Genomic DNA, 20,642 nt, shown 5'->3' on the forward strand with positions numbered 1-20,642 from the left:
CATTTGGATGCACACTAAAGTTTGAGAAACACTGCTTTAAGTCAAATAAGCACATTCAGATCAACATAATTCCAACAGCCTCCACATGGGCTGAGTCATGGCGGGCTTGTGTTTACCCCAGCTTCCTTTATGACCTCTCACGGAAGGTTCTGGGAGGCCCGTATTCAAAGTGAAAAGCAGTTTAACATAAAGTCAATCCTTGATTGTCTTGATTACCACTTTTGTGTTGTTAATGGCAACTGCACACAATCCCAGGCTAATTCCCCAGTTCAGCCAAAAGATTTTCAGACTATATTTCTAAGATAAGCTAAATCGGTCTTGTAATGGCTTACATAAATAAAGCCAAACATCAAAGGCTTTTATGTTCCCTTTCATTAACATGGATAATCAAGAGTTTCCAAACTAGGACAGGTCACAGGAATTGAAATCATCCAAAGTCTAGTTCAACCCTTTTGCCCCTGCTGGTTTGGGGACATGGGCAATTTGGGAACATTGTTAACAGGTGCCATGAACATATGGGGAAGAGAGCAAAGGGGTAGTCAGTGTCCCTGAGGACCAGCCTGAGCATGACCTCTCCCAACTGCTTTATGGGTCTTTATGTGGCCCGCCAATCAGACTCAATCAGACTAAGGCTTATTGTGTTTCAACCTCACCATGAGGCCCTTTTTCCCAAATTGTAGCTTCGTGTTTCTGACCTTGGTCTGTTCACTTGACCCTGATTCCTGATGACTTCCTTCTTTAATCATTTGTTCTTAAATCTGGACTCCAATCTATGATTAACCCAACCCTAATAACTCACAAAAAAAAAAAAAAAAAAAAAAAAAGGAAAGAAAAAAATGTGTGAGCCTATTCCTTTGATGCATAGAAGGCTACAGGTCTACCCTTTTATTATAAATGTTCTAGACAGGGAAATTCCATTAACCCCGTGGTAATGGTTTTCCTGAAATGTTTCTATCCATCATCATAAAGACAGTCCTTATCCCCACTTGACTCAGCAATGTTTACTGTGGCTGAATTTTTTAGTATGTTGGTTCTTAGGGATAATTTAATTCAACTTCACTTATAAGGAAACAACAGGTCAGTACAGGCTCACATACTAGGCCTTGAAGAGTTGGATCCTACACACTCGGGAAATCTAATAGAGTAATGCTCTCTCCCCCGCCACCTCTCCCACCACCCCCCTTGCAAGATATTCATGTCCTAATCCCAGAAATCTGTGAATTCTGTGATTAAATTAAGGGTCTTGAGAAGCAGAGATTTCTCTGGATTATCTGAGTGGACCCAACGCAATCACAAGGATCCTTATGAGAGGCAGGAGAGCCAAAGTAAGAGAAAGAGGAGATGAAGAAAAGGTCAAAGAGAGAAAGAAAGAGAAATCTAGATTCAGAGATGCCACAATGCTGGATTTGAGGATGGAGGAAGACAATACAGGTAGTCTCTAGAAGCTAGAAAAGGCAAGGGAACAAATTCTCCCCTAGAGCCTCCAGAAAGAATGCCAAGGACTTCTGACCTCCAGAACTGTAAAATAACATAAATATATATATATATATATATATATATATATATATATATATATATATCTTCAAAATATATACATATATATTTTAAACTGTAAACTGTAAAATAATTTATATATATATTACTTAAAAATAATATATATATCTATTTTTTAAAGTAATCTCTACACTCAATGTGGGCCTCGAACTCATGACCCTGAGGTCAGGAGCTAGATGCTCTACTGAATGAACCAGTCAGGCACCCCAACTCACATTGCTTTAACCCACTAAGTTTGTCAAAATTTATTATAGCAACAATAGAACATGAGTACAGGTAGTTTATAATCTAGTGAGAAAGAAGGTGGCACAGGCAGCTTTGCTACAATTCAGAAAGTAACAAGTATAAAATAGAAACACAAGACAATGCTATGGGAATGCTGATGAACTGTGTGTACTTCTGGCTGGAGAGATCAGGGAAGCTTCCCGGAAGAGGCAGTTCTGCTGGGCCTTGATGCACTGGGTAGGATTTCAATAGGGGGAGACCCAGTAAACAGGAGGAGTAAAGGCACAGAGTTGGCAGGTAGAGGATCAAACAAAAAGTTGACATAGACCTTGTGACCAGCCATTTTTCTCAGAAACAAAAATTACTTGAGTAAAATTTCATACATTCTTCTCAGGATATAATAGGTCTCTAAGTTTGTTTAAAAAAAACGTAGTAATAGCCAACAACATATGATATGTGATAAACTATCCTAAGAATTTAAATACAGAAATCCAGATCTTGGGCAAGACTCCCCGTTCTACAGCAAACATGTCATAGGCAAGAGCGAATCTGGTTCATTTTCAGATAGGCAGGCTTGACAGGGATGAACAGAAAACATACTAAGAGTTAATTAGAACAAACCAAAAGGTAATTCTTTAAAAAGGCATCTGTTAACATTTACAAATTAGACACTTCCTACAACCTTATCAAGCTACACCAGACAATGGGATCTAACTGAACTGAACCCACTTAGCAGACTGTAGGCTCCGAGGGTTCATGGCGCTGATGAGGAAGAAGCCAGTAGAACCCAGTCCCCTTTTGGTAGGTTTTTTTGTCTGAAGTCAGAGCTCATGATCTGAAGTAATTTTGAATGGCTCTAATTTAGCCTAGGTTTAAGCCTAGGGATTGGGAAGAAAGAAATGGCATTGTGCAGATCGTTGATCTCCATCACCTAAACTCAGCATTGATGGTCCTCTTAGCATGACTTATGGTGACAATATTTTCCCAAGACGGTACCTATACTCAGGTGCCTTAGCAATACTTGCTTCCTTCTTTATCTTCTGGTGAAATCGATTCCTTTTTGCACAGTTCACATTCGTTCCAGGAAAACTCACAGGAACTGCTGGTCTCCACTGGCCTGCTCCTGTACGAATGGCCTGGTGCTTCTGCCGAAGGTTCCATATCTGTAACATAGGTCCTTGGGTCCTGGGATACAGCTGTGTGCTCAAGAGACCAACTTTCTGGACAAGAAGAACCGGGCCTGTTGTAAGCATCCTCATTTCTCTTGCTGCCTGTTGTTCTGTCAAGGCCCAGAAATGTCACCTCAGACTGGCTACATTCAAATGGAACTCTCCGAGTCACTCCATCTTTTCTCAAACCTTTATCATGAGGCAATGGATGATTATTCTGGTTTTCATCATCTTCCACTGGAATACTCGGTACGTTCTCCAAGAATAGAGGAGAAGGACACCTGAAGGACTTCAGGGAGGTGGGAGGGTCCTCGGCAAAATACAAGCTGGCTTGAGCACTTTCAAGAGTGGTTAGGACCTAGTTCACCAAGAAGCAAAGAAATATTTACATTAAACTTCCTTAGCCTCTCCTTTACCTTTTTTTCTATCTACCTATTCCGGAATATTCTCTTATTTTCATGAATTAAGTTCAACTATAGAGTTCTGAATGGGAGGGTATTAAAAATTAGCTAAACTCCTTCAGTTTAATGAGTAAATTAAGAGACTTAAAGCCAAATATAAAAGACACTCGCCTGAAGTAAATACCAAGAGACCTGAGTTGAGGCTCAGATTTGCCACCAACTACTGTGTGACTTGGGGTGAGTCTCCGTACATTTTCTACTTCAGCCTTAATATGTGGAGTACTGGAAAGGGTCAGGGTCCAGGGGACACAATCTGTAGTTGTCAAATGCCAGAATTACCTTTAGGAGCCTTCTTAAAATATAGATCCCTTGGCCCCAACCTAAAGATCGTCACCAACAACATATGAAGATAGGGGCCCAGGAATCTGTGTCTTAAAAGCTTCTCAGTTGATTTGGATGTGTAATCCAAGTTGAGAAAACTGCTGACCTTGTCTGGAAGAACATGTAACATCTCTTCACACACACGTGTAATTTTTAAAAATACATTTAGAGAACTTCACTACTTACAAAGTGCTTCCATACACATCACCTCATTTAATCCGCACAAACAACATTATTGTTCCCATTTCACAGATAATAAAGCCGAGGCTCAGATAAAGGGAATGAGTATCACTGGCCAGTAAGGAGCAGATCTGTTGTTTGACCTCAGATCTGGTTCCCAATTCCATGTTTCTTCCACTATATATCTCACAGTACTTTTTGTGCCCAAGATTCCAGGTCTTATAGCTCTTACTGGTGGTGCTAAGCCCAAAATGTAGCTCTGACTCCCAGGCCAGTGCTCCTTACATTAGATTCTGTTGACCTCTTGTTTAAAACCCTTTCATAGCTCTACGATAGACTCAGGGTAAAACCCCAAATCCCAGAATGGAATTCATGTCCCTCTGTCACCTGAAACTTTCTATCATTTTAAGCACCCCAGCTTTTCCGTCACCATATCCCACATCCATGAACTGCCTGCAGTATTAGTGCCATAAAACCCATTATCTCTGAGCTGGATTCTCCCTGACTAACATGTCTTTCTGTCCTTACTGTCGCCTAAATTCACCATTCTTTAGACTATAGCTCAGCCGTCACCTCCATCGAAGGGCTTCTGTGATTTGGTATGTGTTCCGACTCTACGCTCCCATATTGACCTAGGCTTCCACCTACAATCACGCTTATGTCTCCATCTTGGAATTCCATGTTAAGTAATCTGACTCTCACTTTGGACTGTGAGTTTGAGGGCAGCAACTCTCTTGATTACTGTTGTACCCTCAGCACCCAGAACCAAGTCTGGCACATGTCAAGTAAGCACTAGCTAAATATTTGGTGAACAAATAAGCAAATCAATGAATGGATGATTAAATTGATGAGTAAATTTAAAAAATCAATAGAGGAAATAAAGAATGCGTTTTTAATGGGCCAGATCTCTAAAAGAGTGTTGAATAAAATTCTCTTCGGACTACTCAAGTGTTTTCATTAAATTTTTGTGGTGCCCTGGTCTTACTTAGCAATGACCTCCGCCAGAGTACCAAATACTGTGACTTGGTGACTTGCAAAAACTATGAGGCTAGAATTCTCTGTTAGGGGCTGGATTTGCCCCACTGATAAAGAATTCAATTAGACACAATTTATCCAGCTTAGATTTTCCATGGTTCTGTGGGCTTGGTTTTGAATAAAACCATGTGTACGCACTTCATCCATTGATGGTCTTAACTTCGCCCGTGAGATAGCACACTGGCCTGCCAAAGAGAAGAGCTTGGCAGAGAAATTCCGAGGACAGGGATGCACTTTCTTATCTAGAAATGAAAGACATGAATCGAGGCCTCTCTTCTCCATCAGTTCCATAAGGAGGTCCCTCTAGGAAGACAAGAAGACAACTTTATCTTTCAGAACTCTACCCCCGAAATGACGGAGAGATAGGAACAGAAATAAAGACAATTCTTACCAGTTGGATATGCTTTGGATCATCTAACACCACTTTACAACCTGTCAGAACTTCCATTATTACCTATGGGAAACATAAAATAAAATGAGTTACATATGTTAAACACCTACATAGAGTCAGTTGCAGTAATTAACCTTGACAATAGATAACGTTCACTCTACTCAATGACTACGTTTTACTCTTTTGTCTGATTACATAACATTAACATATAAGACAAGAGCAACAGGAAATCAATAGGTCTAAAAGTGAAAGCCCTTAAAAAAAATTCTTAGAATTTAGAGCATTCCTGGCCATCAGCTTTCCTCCTTGGTTGACTGGGAGCTGGTACTTACAATTCCAAAGCTGTAGACGTCCGTCTTAATGGAAAGTTTGCCCTGTCTGATGTACTCTTCAGGCATATACCACAGATGTTTACTGCTGCTGCTGGTCATGCTTATGGTCGAGCTCTGATGTTCCAGGTGGGGTCGGAAGTGTGCCATGCCAAAATCAGTTAGTTTGGGTTGGAATTGATCGTCCAGAAGTATGTTTGCACTAAAATTATAATCAAGGACCAACAAGACAAAAACATAAAGGCATTCTGGTGAAAAACAAAATGACAAGCTCAGTTAATTCCAAACGCCAACAACACAAAGACATACATAGTCTTCCATGAACTAGAGGATATTTTCTCAGTTTTCTTAAAGTATAAATACAAATATTATATGAGACTCTACAACGAAAACCTGGGACGCCTGTTCCGTCAGTTGAGTGACCGATTCTTGATTTCAGCTCAGGTCGTGATCTCAGGTCCTGGGATTGAGCACCCTTGAGCTCCATGCTCAGTGGGGCATCTGCTTGGGATTCTTTTTCCCTCCACCCCTCGCCCCATTTGTGCACACGCTGTCTCTCACTCTCTCTCTTTCAAATCAATCAGTCAATCCTAAAAACATAAGGTAAGCTGGAAACCTGACTTAGGAAGAGTGAGCTTTTCAAATTTATAGATACATATTTTTCTCCTGGTCTTGTCTCTTCTCCATATGTGGCAAACCTGGCAGCTCCCAAGGGCAGCCTGAGTCACGTACATCTAGGTTACTCACCTTCTATCTCTTCTGGAAAACAGTGTTGACTATCCTGACAAACCTCTGAAGATGTGGGGCCCCTAGAGGCAGACCCTACCTTCTCTCCAGCTCCAGATAAGAATAGACATTGAGTTCATAATTACTTCTTCCATAGGTACGTGTACACGTCAAGTGTTCTGTGTTCTGATCAAGGAGGCAGCTTCTGGAGATCTCTTGATCATTTCAGAGCACCAGGATATTTAATCTAGGAGTTTGCCATATGTGCCGGGAGGTGAGATGGGCAGAGAGGTCCATTAACTGCCATTACCAGGACCCCATCCTCCGCCCCCCAGCTTCTGCCACACTGACAGCCTCGCTCTCTTCTGCACACACCCCCTGCCCCTGCACGCACACACTGGATTTCAGCACAGAGGGACAGCAAAGCTCCGAAGGCCAGAGTTTCAGTGTCAAACATCTCGCCCTCTTCCTCCTCAATTCCAGCTCTAAGGAAGGTATAATAAAATCATAACTTAAAATGCTAGACCCATGAGGATGCAAAAGCTGATTCTGTAAAACATTTAGAATTCCTGAAGAATGGGTCTTTTCTACGCATAGGAGAAAAGCAAAACAACCAAGCATCAAAAACAAAATCGTAATCTAATCCCTTTGTTTGGCCTTCAGCAAATTGAGTGGGAAGCTGTCAGCAACTGACTCATGCTTCCGACAGACTTTGGGGGAACGGGTAACCACAATGTGTGACACAACATCACCCACAGAGAACTTCGGGTCAGTGAGAGGCCTGCAGTAAGAGTGTGAAATCGCCCTAGGGCACCGTATTTACACTTTTAATGATGATATTTGGTGAAAAGACCAGCATACTTTTGAGGGTGTAACAGGGATTTTGAGTGCAGTGATTTACTCCGTTCTAAAGATAAGATAAGAGCTGAGGTAGAAGAATGTTCTGTTTTAAGAAAGTAGGAATTGCAAAAGACCCTTCAACAGTAAGTTCCATCCTATTTCTTTCCCTTACTATAGCCTTGAATAGAACACGCTATGCCTTCAACTATCAAGCAGGTCAATGGAATATGGGGATAATATATAATATATAATATCATAGAATTATAATTATATATAATATTATATAATAATAAAGGGTAATATAAAATATAGTAATAATATGGGGGTAAAAACAGACTAATAAAAGAAAGACAACATAAACTAACTGCAATCATATAACCCTATAATTAATTGAACAAAAGCGCAGCTTGTGAGCTATCATGCTTACCGAAGAGGCAGACGAGAAATACAGGTAATGGTCCACACCTTCAATTTTGTGTCTCCACAACCTGCTTCTCTATTCTTTTTTAGTTTTTTAAAGATTTTATTTATTTATTTGACAGAGAGAGATCATAAGTAGGCAAAGAGTCGGGCAGAGAGAGAGAGAGAGAAGCAGTCTCCCCGCTGAGCAAAGAGCCCGAAGCGGGGCTCGATGCGGGGCTCGATGCGGGGCTCGATCCCAGGACACTGAGATCTTGACCTAAGCCGAAGGCAGCGGCTTAATCCACTGAGCCACCCAGGCACCCCTGCTTCTCTATTCTTTCCCACAAAGCTATTTACTATAACACAGACCATCACCTCTCTAGCTGATTCTCCTAGGACAAGGATCAGTGGTGGTACACTGAGGAGACAGGGAAAATCCTACACAAGATGGTCAATATGTATCTTGCCTCTGGGGAGTCACATACTTCATCTCTCTATTGCCGGGGGTCTCCAGGACGATTCTTTCTGGGGGACCTGAACCTCCCAAAGGCTACAAGATTTGCTTTCTTTGCACACTAGTTTTTCTCCTGATTTAGTCAAAGCCATTGGGCCTAAAATCTAAAGCATGATGATACCTCTAGATTTTAATGCAGATTTTGAATGGAAGTGCAAATACACATTTGACAGGGAAGCACAAAACTGGTTTTTTAAAAGATGTATTTTTAAGGGATTTTAAGGGGAGTTATTGATACAAAGTAGCCCAGTCTCTGAATGCCTGGTAATTCTCCAGAAAAGTCTGACTCCCACGAGTTGGTCCCAGAGATAAAGAGGACCCACTACCCTCTTCGTGACAGGCTGAGGCAGCAGAACATCTTGCTGACTGTCACTGCTGTTATGACACCACCATACCCCTCACCAGATGAGGCAAGATCCAGCTTCTCAGGGAACCTACAAGTTACCGGAAAAGGGCACACACACCCTCTCCCCCACCACTTCAGCAAGCCATACATCTGTCGAAGCTGAAGCCCTTTCTTTCCCCTCCAATTGCATGACCTTCTCTTTCTTTTCCACTGAACCCAGGCAGAACTCAGAGACAGTATTAAAGGTGGTTATTGCTTTTTAGATGACTTAATGAGTCCTAGGCTCTCCATGTAAAGGCCCAGCCAGTGACACATATTCCTGCCTTTAATGTGAAATTTTGTCTCTACCCAAACCAGCACAACTTCCCTAAGGCTGAGTTTCCTCCTGGGTAAAAGATCTGAGAAGGCTCACCTCTCAGGGTTATTGTAAGTATTAAATGAGAAAATGTAATCAGAAGGCCTGCTACACAGGGAGGGCCCTGAAATATACTCTGAAGGATGTAGTCTGGCCTTTGTCCATCCTACACCCACCCTAAAATCCCAGGAAATTGTTGGGTAGCTCTAGAGGTTCAAGGCACCAGCCTGAAGTCACCACAGTACAGAGGGATGGATGCACGATGACCCTGGAGAGCTGAGGATCCTCGGGTGAATTAGTGTCAGGGCATCTGTTGAGTTTCAGAAGAGTTTCAGAGACGTTCTGACCTGACTAAAGTAACATTTCCAGATACTCCAGATTGTGGAGAGAAAAATAGAATTTTTGGCATAAATGTGTGTATGCACATCTGTACACATGTGTGTAAATAAGTGAATGTTGGGATTTATAGACAGTGATGGCAAACATAATTAATAGGGCAAATTTAAATTTATGTAGTATTTAATTGTGCTGGCAGCCCTGAGAAAAAAATGAACCTATCTGGAAATTTTAGAAGAAGGGAGACCCTCAGGGGAAATAGGGAAATCTGAGGAAATGTCAGGGACCGCCTCTGGCCAGGAAAATCCCCGCCATTACAAGATGGCGCTTGGCTCACTGCCAGCAAAATACGCTGCAGGTAAACAACGAGTTCTGGTGAAGCTCGCCTAAAGGAGGACATAGTCATTGGCTGTTTCAAATTTAATCAGCATAGTAACAGGACTCTCATTGGCTCTCCCCATTGCTTGCCCCCTTATTGGTCACCCTGCTCGCTGATTGGTCATGTAAACGTATATAAGTGTGTAGACTTGTGGAAATAAAGAAGAGAAGATACATCTGAACCGGGGCTTCTTGTAGTCCTTGTGGGTCAAGGGCAACAAGGAAAAGCAATTGTTTGTGTCTAAAATGGTTCTGAAAAACAAAAGTACGTCTTTGGGGGTAGGGGGAGAGGAGAGGGAGGAGACTCATTAATGAAACAATCAACCAAACAAATGGACTTTGCATTCCTGACAGGTTTTACATCCCTACCAAACACAAAGCTGAGCCAGAGTCTTGGCCATACACATCAGGTCTGGGGGGGGGGGGGTGTTTAAATGTAGGCAGAGCTTGGGTCCTCAGGCAAGGGTGTCATGGTTGTAGGAAGGGGCCTCTCTGTGGCTTCTGGCCTCCCACCCAGCCACTCAGTGTTTCTAGTCCCTCACAACGGGAATTCTCCACGCATTAACTACCACCATACATCTCTGATCATTTTCCCTTTTTAAAGAATTCCTTTTCAAACATATGGCTTTTCCCCTCCTTTCCTTCCTAAACCACCTCCCTTGTATGAAATGCTGTTTGACTTGGCAGAAGACACATGGCAATAGGGACAGAGAACATGATCTTAGAGGAAACATTAGAAATGTTCACTGAGATTATCTCGGCTTTGGAAACATTAACAGGAATGAATGCCTGGGATGAAAAATGCCGAGGATAAAATGCATTTCACTTTAAAATCATTCATAAATGTGAAAACAATTAAGCTGGATAAGGGATAGGATGGAAATAACAAGAAGGTTTACTGCTTTCAGATGCTTTTATGTGATTCTGTAAGTCAAAAACATCTTCGTTTCCCGAAGAACAGAGACTTTGCCAAGAACAGAGACTTCAACTCTGCAAGATTCTTTTCTTTAAATCCTTTTCCTCCTTAAATTCCACCATCTGGAAGTGAATTTTGTTTTTATAACATTCTCTTTGAAGAGTTCAAATTACTAAGACATTTTTGGGCTAACTAAACCACCAGACTTCTTGAAAATACCTTTGAAATGTGGGATTGGCTTCCTCCTTGGGTGTTCTACAGCTCTGTCCTCAGTGTCTCCTTAGAAGACTAGTTATTCTCATTGCTTGAACAAGATGAAGATTCCCAAAATAGACCTCCAGGCCTAATCTCCCCTAAAAGTCTGCTGCCTACTGCCATTCTCACTAGGCGCTCAATGTCAACATTTCCCAAGTTTGCACTCGTGATGGTTTCTTCTCCTGCCCAGTTTCTCCGTCTGCCCAGAAAACCAATATGCTCCCAGGAATCCTGGCTCAGAACACTTAATTGCTTAATAAGACCGTGATTGTTGGACCCACACAAACCTGGAACCCTACCTCCTTCACCATCTGCAGACACGGGATAGAGGCCGATTACAAACCTCTCTAAGTCCGCTTTCTCCTCTGTCACACTGAGATTAAGACCAATGATACCCAAACTCAGGGCTGTTGGGAGGAGTAAATTATTCAATGAGCTTTTATGTCATGTCTAAAGTCAGGCTGACCTTCACAAAGTTCCTTAATCTGTCTGCAGTTGATCAGCCCCCCTGAATCCATTAGCACTCACCAAGGCAGTCTGCATAGGCAGTGCTAAGTACTGTCCATCTGGGGACTTTCTTTATACTGTTCCCCTCACCTGCAAGGTACCTATTTTCATATTCATTCAAATGAAATTTTATTTTTCATTCAAATCCTTATTTTCATTCAAATCCTCTTTGCAGCCCAAGATGCACTTCTTCCCTGAAGTTTTCACTCTGCTACCCTGAATTCCAGTGGTATTCCTTTCTCCAACTTCCCACTGTGCTGCCCCAACGATACCATTTGGCACTTACTCAGAAACCAGCTTATGTTGTTTACATAAGCATAATGCTGAGTCCATAGGCGATATCAAGCAAACATGTGTTGATCTGATCAATTTGTTCATTAAGAGGATTTGAAACCATAAGCGGACCCACACCACTCCCTCTATGGCGAATAGATGGCCCAAATGTTGCCAAAGCATCTTCCAGGTTCCTTGGCAGACATCACTAATTGAGTTCAGAATGCCCCCACCGCAGGTTCCCTTTCAACACTGCAGGTGGGAAGTCATTACCAATCCATCAATGACGGAATGTGGGATGAAACAGATTTGTTTTGTTTTGTTTTGTTTTTTTTGCAAAATAGCTTCTTAATGGCAGAGCCAGGACTAAAGCCTAACCCTCCTTTTTCCGTTTGCTACTCTTTCAATTTACCATAGTTGGCTGAAAGAAACCTTTTTATTCAGCTACTCATAAAAGATAAGAAACTCTTGATTACCAAGCAAATGTAAAATGAAATTCATCTTGTGTTTCCTTGGCGTATATACGGATAATCATAGTGGCAGAACAACGGTTAATGGGCAAGTTACAGGAAGACAGATTTTAGCTCAAAATAAATGAAGTTCCAGGGGTCAGAGATGTATCCAAATGGAGTACTAATAACGTGCTGTGCAAGGGTCCAAGGACAGGCTGGACGAGATGCTTAGAGACACTGTCCATGACGTGGGAGGAATGAGAGCTTACTGCCAAGCCTGGCCCTGGGCTTCACACTCATTACCTCACTGCCTCCCACTAACTCTGGGAAGAAGTGCAGAAGTCACCTACCCATTTCCAGACAAGGAGTTTTACTTTATTATAACAGTAGAACACAATCCTTAATTTAAAAAATTTTAAAACATGATAGAAAAGGAAAAAATAAACTATTCGTGAAAAAGCCATAGTCTCTCCATCTAAATTCATAGTGTGGTATGTTTTAAGCTTTTTAAAAATTTTTTAAAGCTAGGCTCCACGCCCAGCACAGAGTCCAACCCAGGGTTTGAATTCATGGCCCTGAGATTAAGACTTGAGAGCCAAGAGAAAAAGCCAGTGGCTTAACCTGCTGAGCCACCCAGGCACCCCTTAATCTTTTGAAAAATTCATGAATTTGTAGTTCTGCAAAGTCATAACTGTACACTGTATACTAGTTCAATTTGGCTTTTTAAACTTAATTTTACTTTGCGTGCATTGTTCCATGTTGTTTCATACTATTAAAAACATTATTTAGTGATGTCAAATGATATACAGCAAACTCTCCTGCGACTTACCAATCTGAGGTCCAAATGAAGAAAAGAAAATAAAGGTAACGATATCTTCCTTTTCTTACTCCATAAAAAACAGAGCCCTGACTTAGTCTTAGAAAAGGTCACCGCCGAACACCTTTTGAGATGTCTTTTTTCGAGTCAATTATCAGGGCTGTGCAATAAAATGACATCTCTCCTAGAAGTGGCCTTTCCTTCCAAAGAATGAGAAAATGTATTTGACACGGGCAGAAGACTAGGAATCTCAGACCTTCCTCAAAGCACTAGCCTGGACAAACAGGGACCAAGAATCAGGGATGTCGAAGTTTAAAGCAAAGTGAAGAGTTCATTTGAAAGAATCAGGAGGGTAATCTGGGTCAACCGATCCACATTCGGTCAAGACTGCTGGAGACTGAATGTTGTTACCATCAGATGTCCAGTGCCCCGAATGAAAGAAGTTGATCTCATTCCAGTTTCTAGAGAATAGGTGCACACAAGGAAAGGGGGAGGGGGAGGGTCTACCCACAGTTATAGTTGGTACTAATTAACATTCTCGCTGGCAAGCTCAGCAGAAAGGCCAAGAGTTCATTGGCCATAGAAGGGACTGATTTGCTCTGGAACAGACAGTGACACACTGATGAGCCCTGTGAAACCATAATCTCAAAAAATGCCCACCTCCCCGGAATGCCACACCTTGACACATGCCCAAGCAGGCATAATTGATAGATGGTTATGTTTGAATCCTCGATCCCTTTGGAAAACCCAGAAAGGCAACAACCCTCAGCAGCACCTTCACCAACTAAAAAACATAAAATATGCTGGTAGCGCATATCCAGTTTGAATCCTGCCTCTTCCATGAAATTCTCTGTCTCTGACCAGATCTCTTTTGGTTGCTCTGTATCTGTGATACTGTTGCACTCTGTCTAGCAGTGTTACTGTAATTATTTTATAGTTGACCACATCCAGACAAGTACCTAAGATACTGGCCAGGAAGAAATAGCCTCCTTCTAAGTATGAGACATCATAAGAGATTCCAGAATCTTTCTGTTCCCACCTATAGTCCCAGAAATGTCTCAAGAGTCCCTTCAGCCTGTTTAGCATGCAACCCCACTGTAGCCCTGCCCCCCACATTCCTCATCCCTCCCAGAAGCCCTTTCCTTCTCCAGTCTCACCCCTTCCTCTCCAGTCAACCCATTTTTCTTGCTTTCATTAAACACTCTTTACTTGATCTTTCCAATGAACAAATTATTGCCTCTGTTAGGAATATTCTCTCTTGTTCTTTCAACCAATCCACTGCTATGACCCATCTCCTCAAAGGCTGGGCTTGGAACTCTGCAAGTAGAATGACCCTTCTCTAGTGTTGTAGTGTATTATTTTCTGTGTTGGTGTTATCCCTCTGCTCACCAGGTGGAACCTTCAAGGACAATATAACCACCAGCATCTACCCGATGTGGTCTAATACAACACTCTCCATACAACAGATGTTCCCTAAATATTTGTAACCTAAAATAAACATGATGTTCAAGGTGTTCAATAAATAAGAAGTGGTTTTTCTTAAAACAGAGCTTGGTTTGTGGGTCCTACTTTCCAAACACAGTAAGCAGATGATGGAAGTGAATGCCATGCGTAGAATGTTTGTGTTCCCCTCCAAATTCATAAGCTGAACTCCTAACCCCCAGTGGGATGGTATGTGGAGGTGAGACTTTCAGGAGGGGAGTACGTCAAGAGGGCAGAACCCTCATGACTGGGATAAGTAACCCTATAAAAGAAGGCCCAGAGAGATCCCTTGCCCCTTCCGCCCTATGAGGACAGAGGAAAGATGGGCATCTATGAGTCAGAAAGCGGATCTTCACAAGACACAGAATCAGCTGGTGCCATGATGTTGGACTTCAGCCTTTAGAACCGTGAGCAATAAGAGTGTGTTTAAATCACCCACTTTCTAGTATTTTGATTATAGCATCCTGAATGGATTAAGAGCGGTAAGCAAAAGGATAGATTGGCCATTGTATCTCTTAGCCTTTGCCACCGGCTTCCTACCACATCTCCACCAATTATAAGAGAAGCCACCATTTGATAAGCACAGTCTCTTTGCCAAGCACCATACGTAGTTTATGTCATCTAATCCTAAGAGATAGATGCTATTAGTCTTTTATTAGCATTTTGCACAGAGAAACACTGAGGCTTACAGAAATTAAGCAATTTGCTCAGAATCACATTAAGCAGAAAGTCGGTTTCTTAAATCAGATGTCTCTGAAACATTAGGGGATAGTGAGATAAGAGGAAAGGATGGGAAAGGTGGGTGGGGAGGGAAGCAGATGAAAAAGAAAAATCATCTGGGTCCATTCTGCAGAGCACGAGGCAGTCATCTCTCTCCCCAGGACGGCAGTGGCTGCAGGGGTGTGGCCCAGATCCCTCCTTCAGGACCCAGGGAGACAAACCCCAGCCAGGGAGAGGTGGCTGCTGACGGTGCACAGCTAAACCTCTACCTGGAACCTGCCCTTGGCTGAGGGGCGCTACCTCATCCAAGTCAAAGTCCAAGTCACAGTCCCACACAGGGCTGGTCACACTCTACCACCATATCCCACCTGAGCTTCTCCAACTGCCCAATTCTGTCTTCCTTCCTCCCTTCCTCGGTCCTGTTGTTCCTGAGAGCACTCTAAAACCCTCCTGTGGTCAAGTCATTCCTTTCTGAGCCTATTTCCTGGGAACGTGCCTGAAGACACCTATCTACAATGAAAAAGTGGGTGTCAGACCACTGCCTGAGCTCTCACCTAATCCCTGCAGAAAGAGGCTTCGGGGCACATCCCCAGCTGCTGAAAACCTTGGCCATGGGCAGGGACTGGATGTGTAGCCCTCCATCCTGATGCTCCCTTGGTGGCCTTCCCTGTCTCCCTATTCTGTCAAGGACCAGAACCTTGACACTCTTATCTCTTTTCACCCCTCTCTTCCATCAAGTTCCACGTTCAGGAAAGGATGTGATGAGCTCAGTCACACAAAAGAAAAATCAATACCATTAATGTGTTACCCCTTGGGATGGAAAAGAAGCTAGGCTTACTTTAAGTTTAAACCAAAAGAATATATGCACAGCAATATTCCAGATATTTATTTATCAGATAAAATACTGGGCTGAGGTGGCGGTGAGGTAGGTGGGTCGTTTCTGGTTGGGGGTGACCACCTCAGCCCTTTGGGACAGATCCCTGATTCCGTTGCTGTGCATCTCTGACCCAGGTCTCCTGAGGGAGCACCCACTCTGTGCTGATTCTCAGCGGAGTTGATGAATTATCCCAGCACCATGGGAGCAGACACCTGTCGGTGCTTTCCGCACACACCCAGGACTCAGGAAAAATCTAGAGTCTTTTGATACGGAGTTCATTCCACCAGAAAAACAAAGAAGTAAGCAATTGGTCCCTCTTTGCTCAACTCAAAAGCACACTATAAGCTTTTTCAAGATACCAGGAGATGGTTCAGAAGAGGCAGAAGCCTTTTAAATTCAGTCATCCCTGCTACTCAGCCACGGTGTATTTACCTACTTTTGGACAGATTAGAGATGAAGGGCACAAGGAAAAATCCACCAGGGGGATTTTGCTACAGAGTATCTACTCTCTGTCTGAATGATTCTTTAGGTCTCCTGAAAAAAAAGGATGGAAGATGTTGCTTCTAATTTTCTCGTGTCTCAAAAATGAACACCGGGTGTTGCTGCTTGGCTTGTCACAGATGAATACGTACAGCTAAGAGCCTTTAGGCTCAGTGGAATCAGAAAGACACTGGAGACTCAGGGACAGAGAATTTTAATTACCGTCTACTGTCTACTGCTGTTATCTTGCTTGGAATCTCTGTTTAAGTCACTTAACCTTTCCTTCAAACTCACTTAAAAGGGAAAAAGGGAGAGTAATAAGGTTCATTTCAAAGTTTAGTGTCAGGAATAATTACACAAATAGTGTCTATTCTACGCTGTTCATTAATAATTCCCAAAGATAATATAAACTCTCCCTTTGGCCATATAAATGTGGCTTTTTAAATTGGATAGATAATTTTCATTAATAAAAAAAATGTGAATCACTGTAATGTACACCTGAAACTAATTAGGTACCATATGTCAATTATACTTCACTAAAAAAAAAGTAAGGTTGTAAATACTTAGATGAGAATTTCTTTTTTTTAAAGATTTTATTTATCTTGAGAGAGAGGTTGCGCATGCACCTGTGGAGGTGGGTGGGGGAGGGGCAGAGAGAGAGGGAGAGAGAGAATCCCAAGCAGACTCCACACTGAGGGCGGAGCCCGACGCAGGCTGATCCCACAACCCTATCCCACGACCCTGGGACCATCACCCAAAGACCATGACCCAAGCCAAAACCACGAGTCACCCAGACACCCTTCTTAGATGAGAATTCTTTTTTTTTTTTTTAAAGATTTTATTTTTTTATTTGACAGACAGAGATCACAAGTAGGCAGAGAGGCAGGCAGAGAGAGAGGAGAAAGCAGGCTCCCCACTGAGCAGAGAGCCTGATGCGGGGCTCGATCCCAGGACAATGGGATCATGACCTGAGCTGAAGGCAGAGGCTTTAACCCACTGAGCCACCCAGGCGCCCTTTAGATGAGAATTCTTAATCCTTACACACATACACATACCAGGGAAGCTACAGGTAGAGAACAATGTGAAGTCTGACTCACCCATGATGATGAAAGGGGCTTTTGGGTGCCACCTAAATCTCTGGGATAATTTACCTTGATACACTGCCGCAGATGACCAAGCATGGCTCCATGTTGTGCAAGTACTGAATGGCTTTGGAGGTTCCGATTAAAACACTGATCCGAATGTGCCAAGGGAGTGGGGCCGTGTTACCCTAAAAAGACAGCAGTAGTTGGTATGGGAGTGAAACGTGTGTCCTCATTACATAGGAGTATGCCAGAAGAAAAGCAGATGATAAGGCGGGGAAAGGCCAGGCAATGAACACTTTGGTTTCCCACAACATATTTGTAATTCAAGATACATTTTCCTCTGCTGCCAACGGTACCAGGCCTTTTTATAGCCAATGGAAATACCCAATAATTTTAACATTAGCTTAATCAAAATATGGCCAGTAACTATGTTTAAAAGTTCACTAATAAGGGGCACGACATGGCTCAGTCAGTTAAGCATCTGACTCTTGATCTCATCTCAGGTCTTGATCTCAGGGTCATGAGTTCAAGCCCCACACTGGGCTCCACACTGGTGTAGAACTTTAAAAAAAAAGTTCATTAAATAAGACTTAAAATTATCTGTGGCCTAATAGTGTGGGTTATCAAGAATAATGTTTTTATTCTTATCCTAACTGAAATGTAACCTATTCAGAATGAATTTTTAAACTTCTCTTTCAAAGACATGAGAAACCAAGGCATGTATTCAACCTCTTTCTCTTTAAGGAGTCTGTATCACTTTTATGTCTATCCTTTGTATTGAATGGTACTTTTGTGAAGTTATGCAAATAAAAATTATCTAAGAAATAAGGGTAGTTGATGTAAACTCCTTGGAGATATGGAAGCACTAAGGAGTAAGAACCTTAGGCAAATCGTTTGGCCACCGTGCTGCACAATACACCACAACTCGGGTATTTAGGCAGTCTTTTTTAAGAGTAAAATATGAATGGATGGAAGAGACTTCCACTTCCTTGGGAAAGCCACTGGAGGCTATCCCTTCCTGCGAATCCATGTTGGCCTCCTGGATCCCACAGGACGTTTCAGCAGCTTCTTCAGGGCTTCAGGAGGTCAGAGGGCCAGGGAGAATCATAGGCATGACTTACTATACATTGTAATCTGTCAAAAAGGGATCCATTTCTCATATATGGATAAACCAGGCAGAACTTCTCACTCTCTGTAAAATAGGCAGCCAACTCCAGTATGTTCGGATGATGAAACCTCGAAAGAAAAGATATTCAAATCCATCAGATTGTTTATGCAAATAGGAAATGAACAGCGCTGTGGTTTGGGGGTGATAAGGTGGGATGGGGAATAGGTCTAAAGCAAAACATAAATTTGGCCAAGGGAGAATAATCTCATTGGACACAAGGCACAGATTTGTTTCCCAAATTGGTCTAAAGAGCTCTAATAAACACTAGCCACTCTGATTGATTGTGACCATGCAACTATAAATAAAATACCCAAATATAAGAGAAAATTTAAGAAAGTAATGATTTCTGGAGATTTGGCAGTCTTAGGAACTTTACAATAAGTAGACGACACTATCTGATATTAAATTACGTTTATCAAAATTGTTTATCAACATAACTTATTTATTAAGTAAAGAAATATGGTACAAATGAGATTATTTATTTCATTGTTTTAGGTACACTGTGTAAGTCACCAAAATAGAAGAGTTCAGAAGACTGTTTTCATTCGTCCATTTAATCATTCATTCTGTCAGATACTGTGCAAGGCACCAGTCACACTGCTAAAGGCTGTGACATCCAGTGTCTTCATAAAGCTGTGCAGTTATCTAAAATTCATGTGATTAATAAAGTCTGATGTTGAAGAACATGTCACTGATTTTTAAATGCCAAAGTTCTGTCAGTGTAGCAGACATTTTCAGACTCCTTTCTTTTATAACTCTATTTCTTTTTTTTTTAAGATTTATTTATTTGAGAGAGAGCGAAAATGACGGAGAGAGAGAGCATGCAAGAAGGGAAAGGGGCAGAGGGAGAGAGAGAATCTCAAGCAGACTCCCCACTGAGCATGGAGTCACATGTGGGGCTCGATCTCACAACTCAGATCATGACTTGAGCAGAGCCCCAGAGATGGATGCTTAACCAACTGAGCTACTCAGGTGCCCCAAAGCTCTATTTATTTATTTATTTTTAACATTTTTATTTATTTATTTGAGACAGATATAGAGAGAACACAAGTAGGGAGCAGGATCGGAGGGAGAAGCAGACTCCCCACGGAACAGGGATCCAGACACAGGGCTTGATCCCATGACCCGAGCTGAGCCACTCAGGCACCGCCCCCCTCAACACTATTTCTTGAATGCCTGTATCATCACTGTGAAAACCAGTAGAACTCAGGTAACAACTATGAAATACAAAATGTGAAATTCACCCATACTGGGAACTCAGTTCAACTTAAGTATTAACTGGATGCCTACTATGTTCCAGGCATGCTCAGGGATATTAAAATAAAGCTTTTTTTTTTAAAGTTTCTATTTATAAACACTTATTATTAGTTTCTTCAATAGCAAAACTGTCCTATAAAACGCACATATGCACACATACACACACACAGCTCCAGATTTCTTTTATTCCTCCCTCCTTAAAGAAGTGTGTGTATGTGTGTGTGTGTGTGTGTGTACATACACAAACACTGACATATTTTTCTTTTAAATATGGCAAAAAATGCCTGTGACCCAAAATTCCTACACCTACTATAATCCAGACCATCACTGTACAGTGAAAAGCAAGGGACTGAAAAGGAATTCAGCTGGCGTATTTGGCTGCCGAAACAATGGATCTGTACCACTACCTGGGAGTCCTGCCCCTTAAAATCATTCAAAGAGACAGAAATCTTTTTGGATAGCAGATAGCAGACCTCATACAGACACAGCCATGGCCAGGTGCTCTGCTCTCCAGCTCGCAGAGCAGAAACGACCATTTGCTTATTTTTAGATATTACCAATCCAGCAGAAAATTGGACACTGTACCAGTTAGTGAGGTATGGAAGGTGGGGCAGCCGTAGAAGAAGATTTCTGGCTTCGCATCTATAGACGCTTCTCACCCATCCTTTCACTGCAAGTTTTTAAGTTAGTGGTTTTTTAGATTACATAGATCCGAAGGTCCGCAGATACAAAAGCTTTAAAATCGTTTTGCCACGTATTTGTGAGTGCCTGCTGCAGAGGAAACATGATGC

At 42.1% G+C, this 20,642-nt stretch overlaps 1 protein-coding gene across 1 annotated transcript in view; it reads right to left on the reverse strand.

Annotated features, from left to right (window-relative positions):
• Positions 1-1,770: 1,770 nt before the first annotated feature.
• The window catches only part of IRAK3 (interleukin 1 receptor associated kinase 3), a 47,167-nt gene continuing 28,295 nt past the window's right edge, over positions 1,771-20,642 (reverse strand). Inside the window, exons 7-12 of the mRNA XM_044229089.1 lie at positions 18,548-18,662; positions 17,493-17,611; positions 5,669-5,867; positions 5,337-5,399; positions 5,084-5,248; positions 1,771-3,306 (exon numbers count right to left, since the gene is read on the reverse strand). Of these exons, the coding sequence (XP_044085024.1) occupies positions 2,791-3,306; positions 5,084-5,248; positions 5,337-5,399; positions 5,669-5,867; positions 17,493-17,611; positions 18,548-18,662 (1,177 nt within the window). The 3' untranslated portion in view covers positions 1,771-2,790. The remainder of the gene's footprint in view (positions 3,307-5,083; positions 5,249-5,336; positions 5,400-5,668; positions 5,868-17,492; positions 17,612-18,547; positions 18,663-20,642) is intronic.

The sequence above is a fragment of the Neovison vison genome, chromosome 12, assembly GCF_020171115.1.
Source record: "Neovison vison isolate M4711 chromosome 12, ASM_NN_V1, whole genome shotgun sequence".
NCBI lineage: Eukaryota > Metazoa > Chordata > Mammalia > Carnivora > Mustelidae > Neogale > Neogale vison.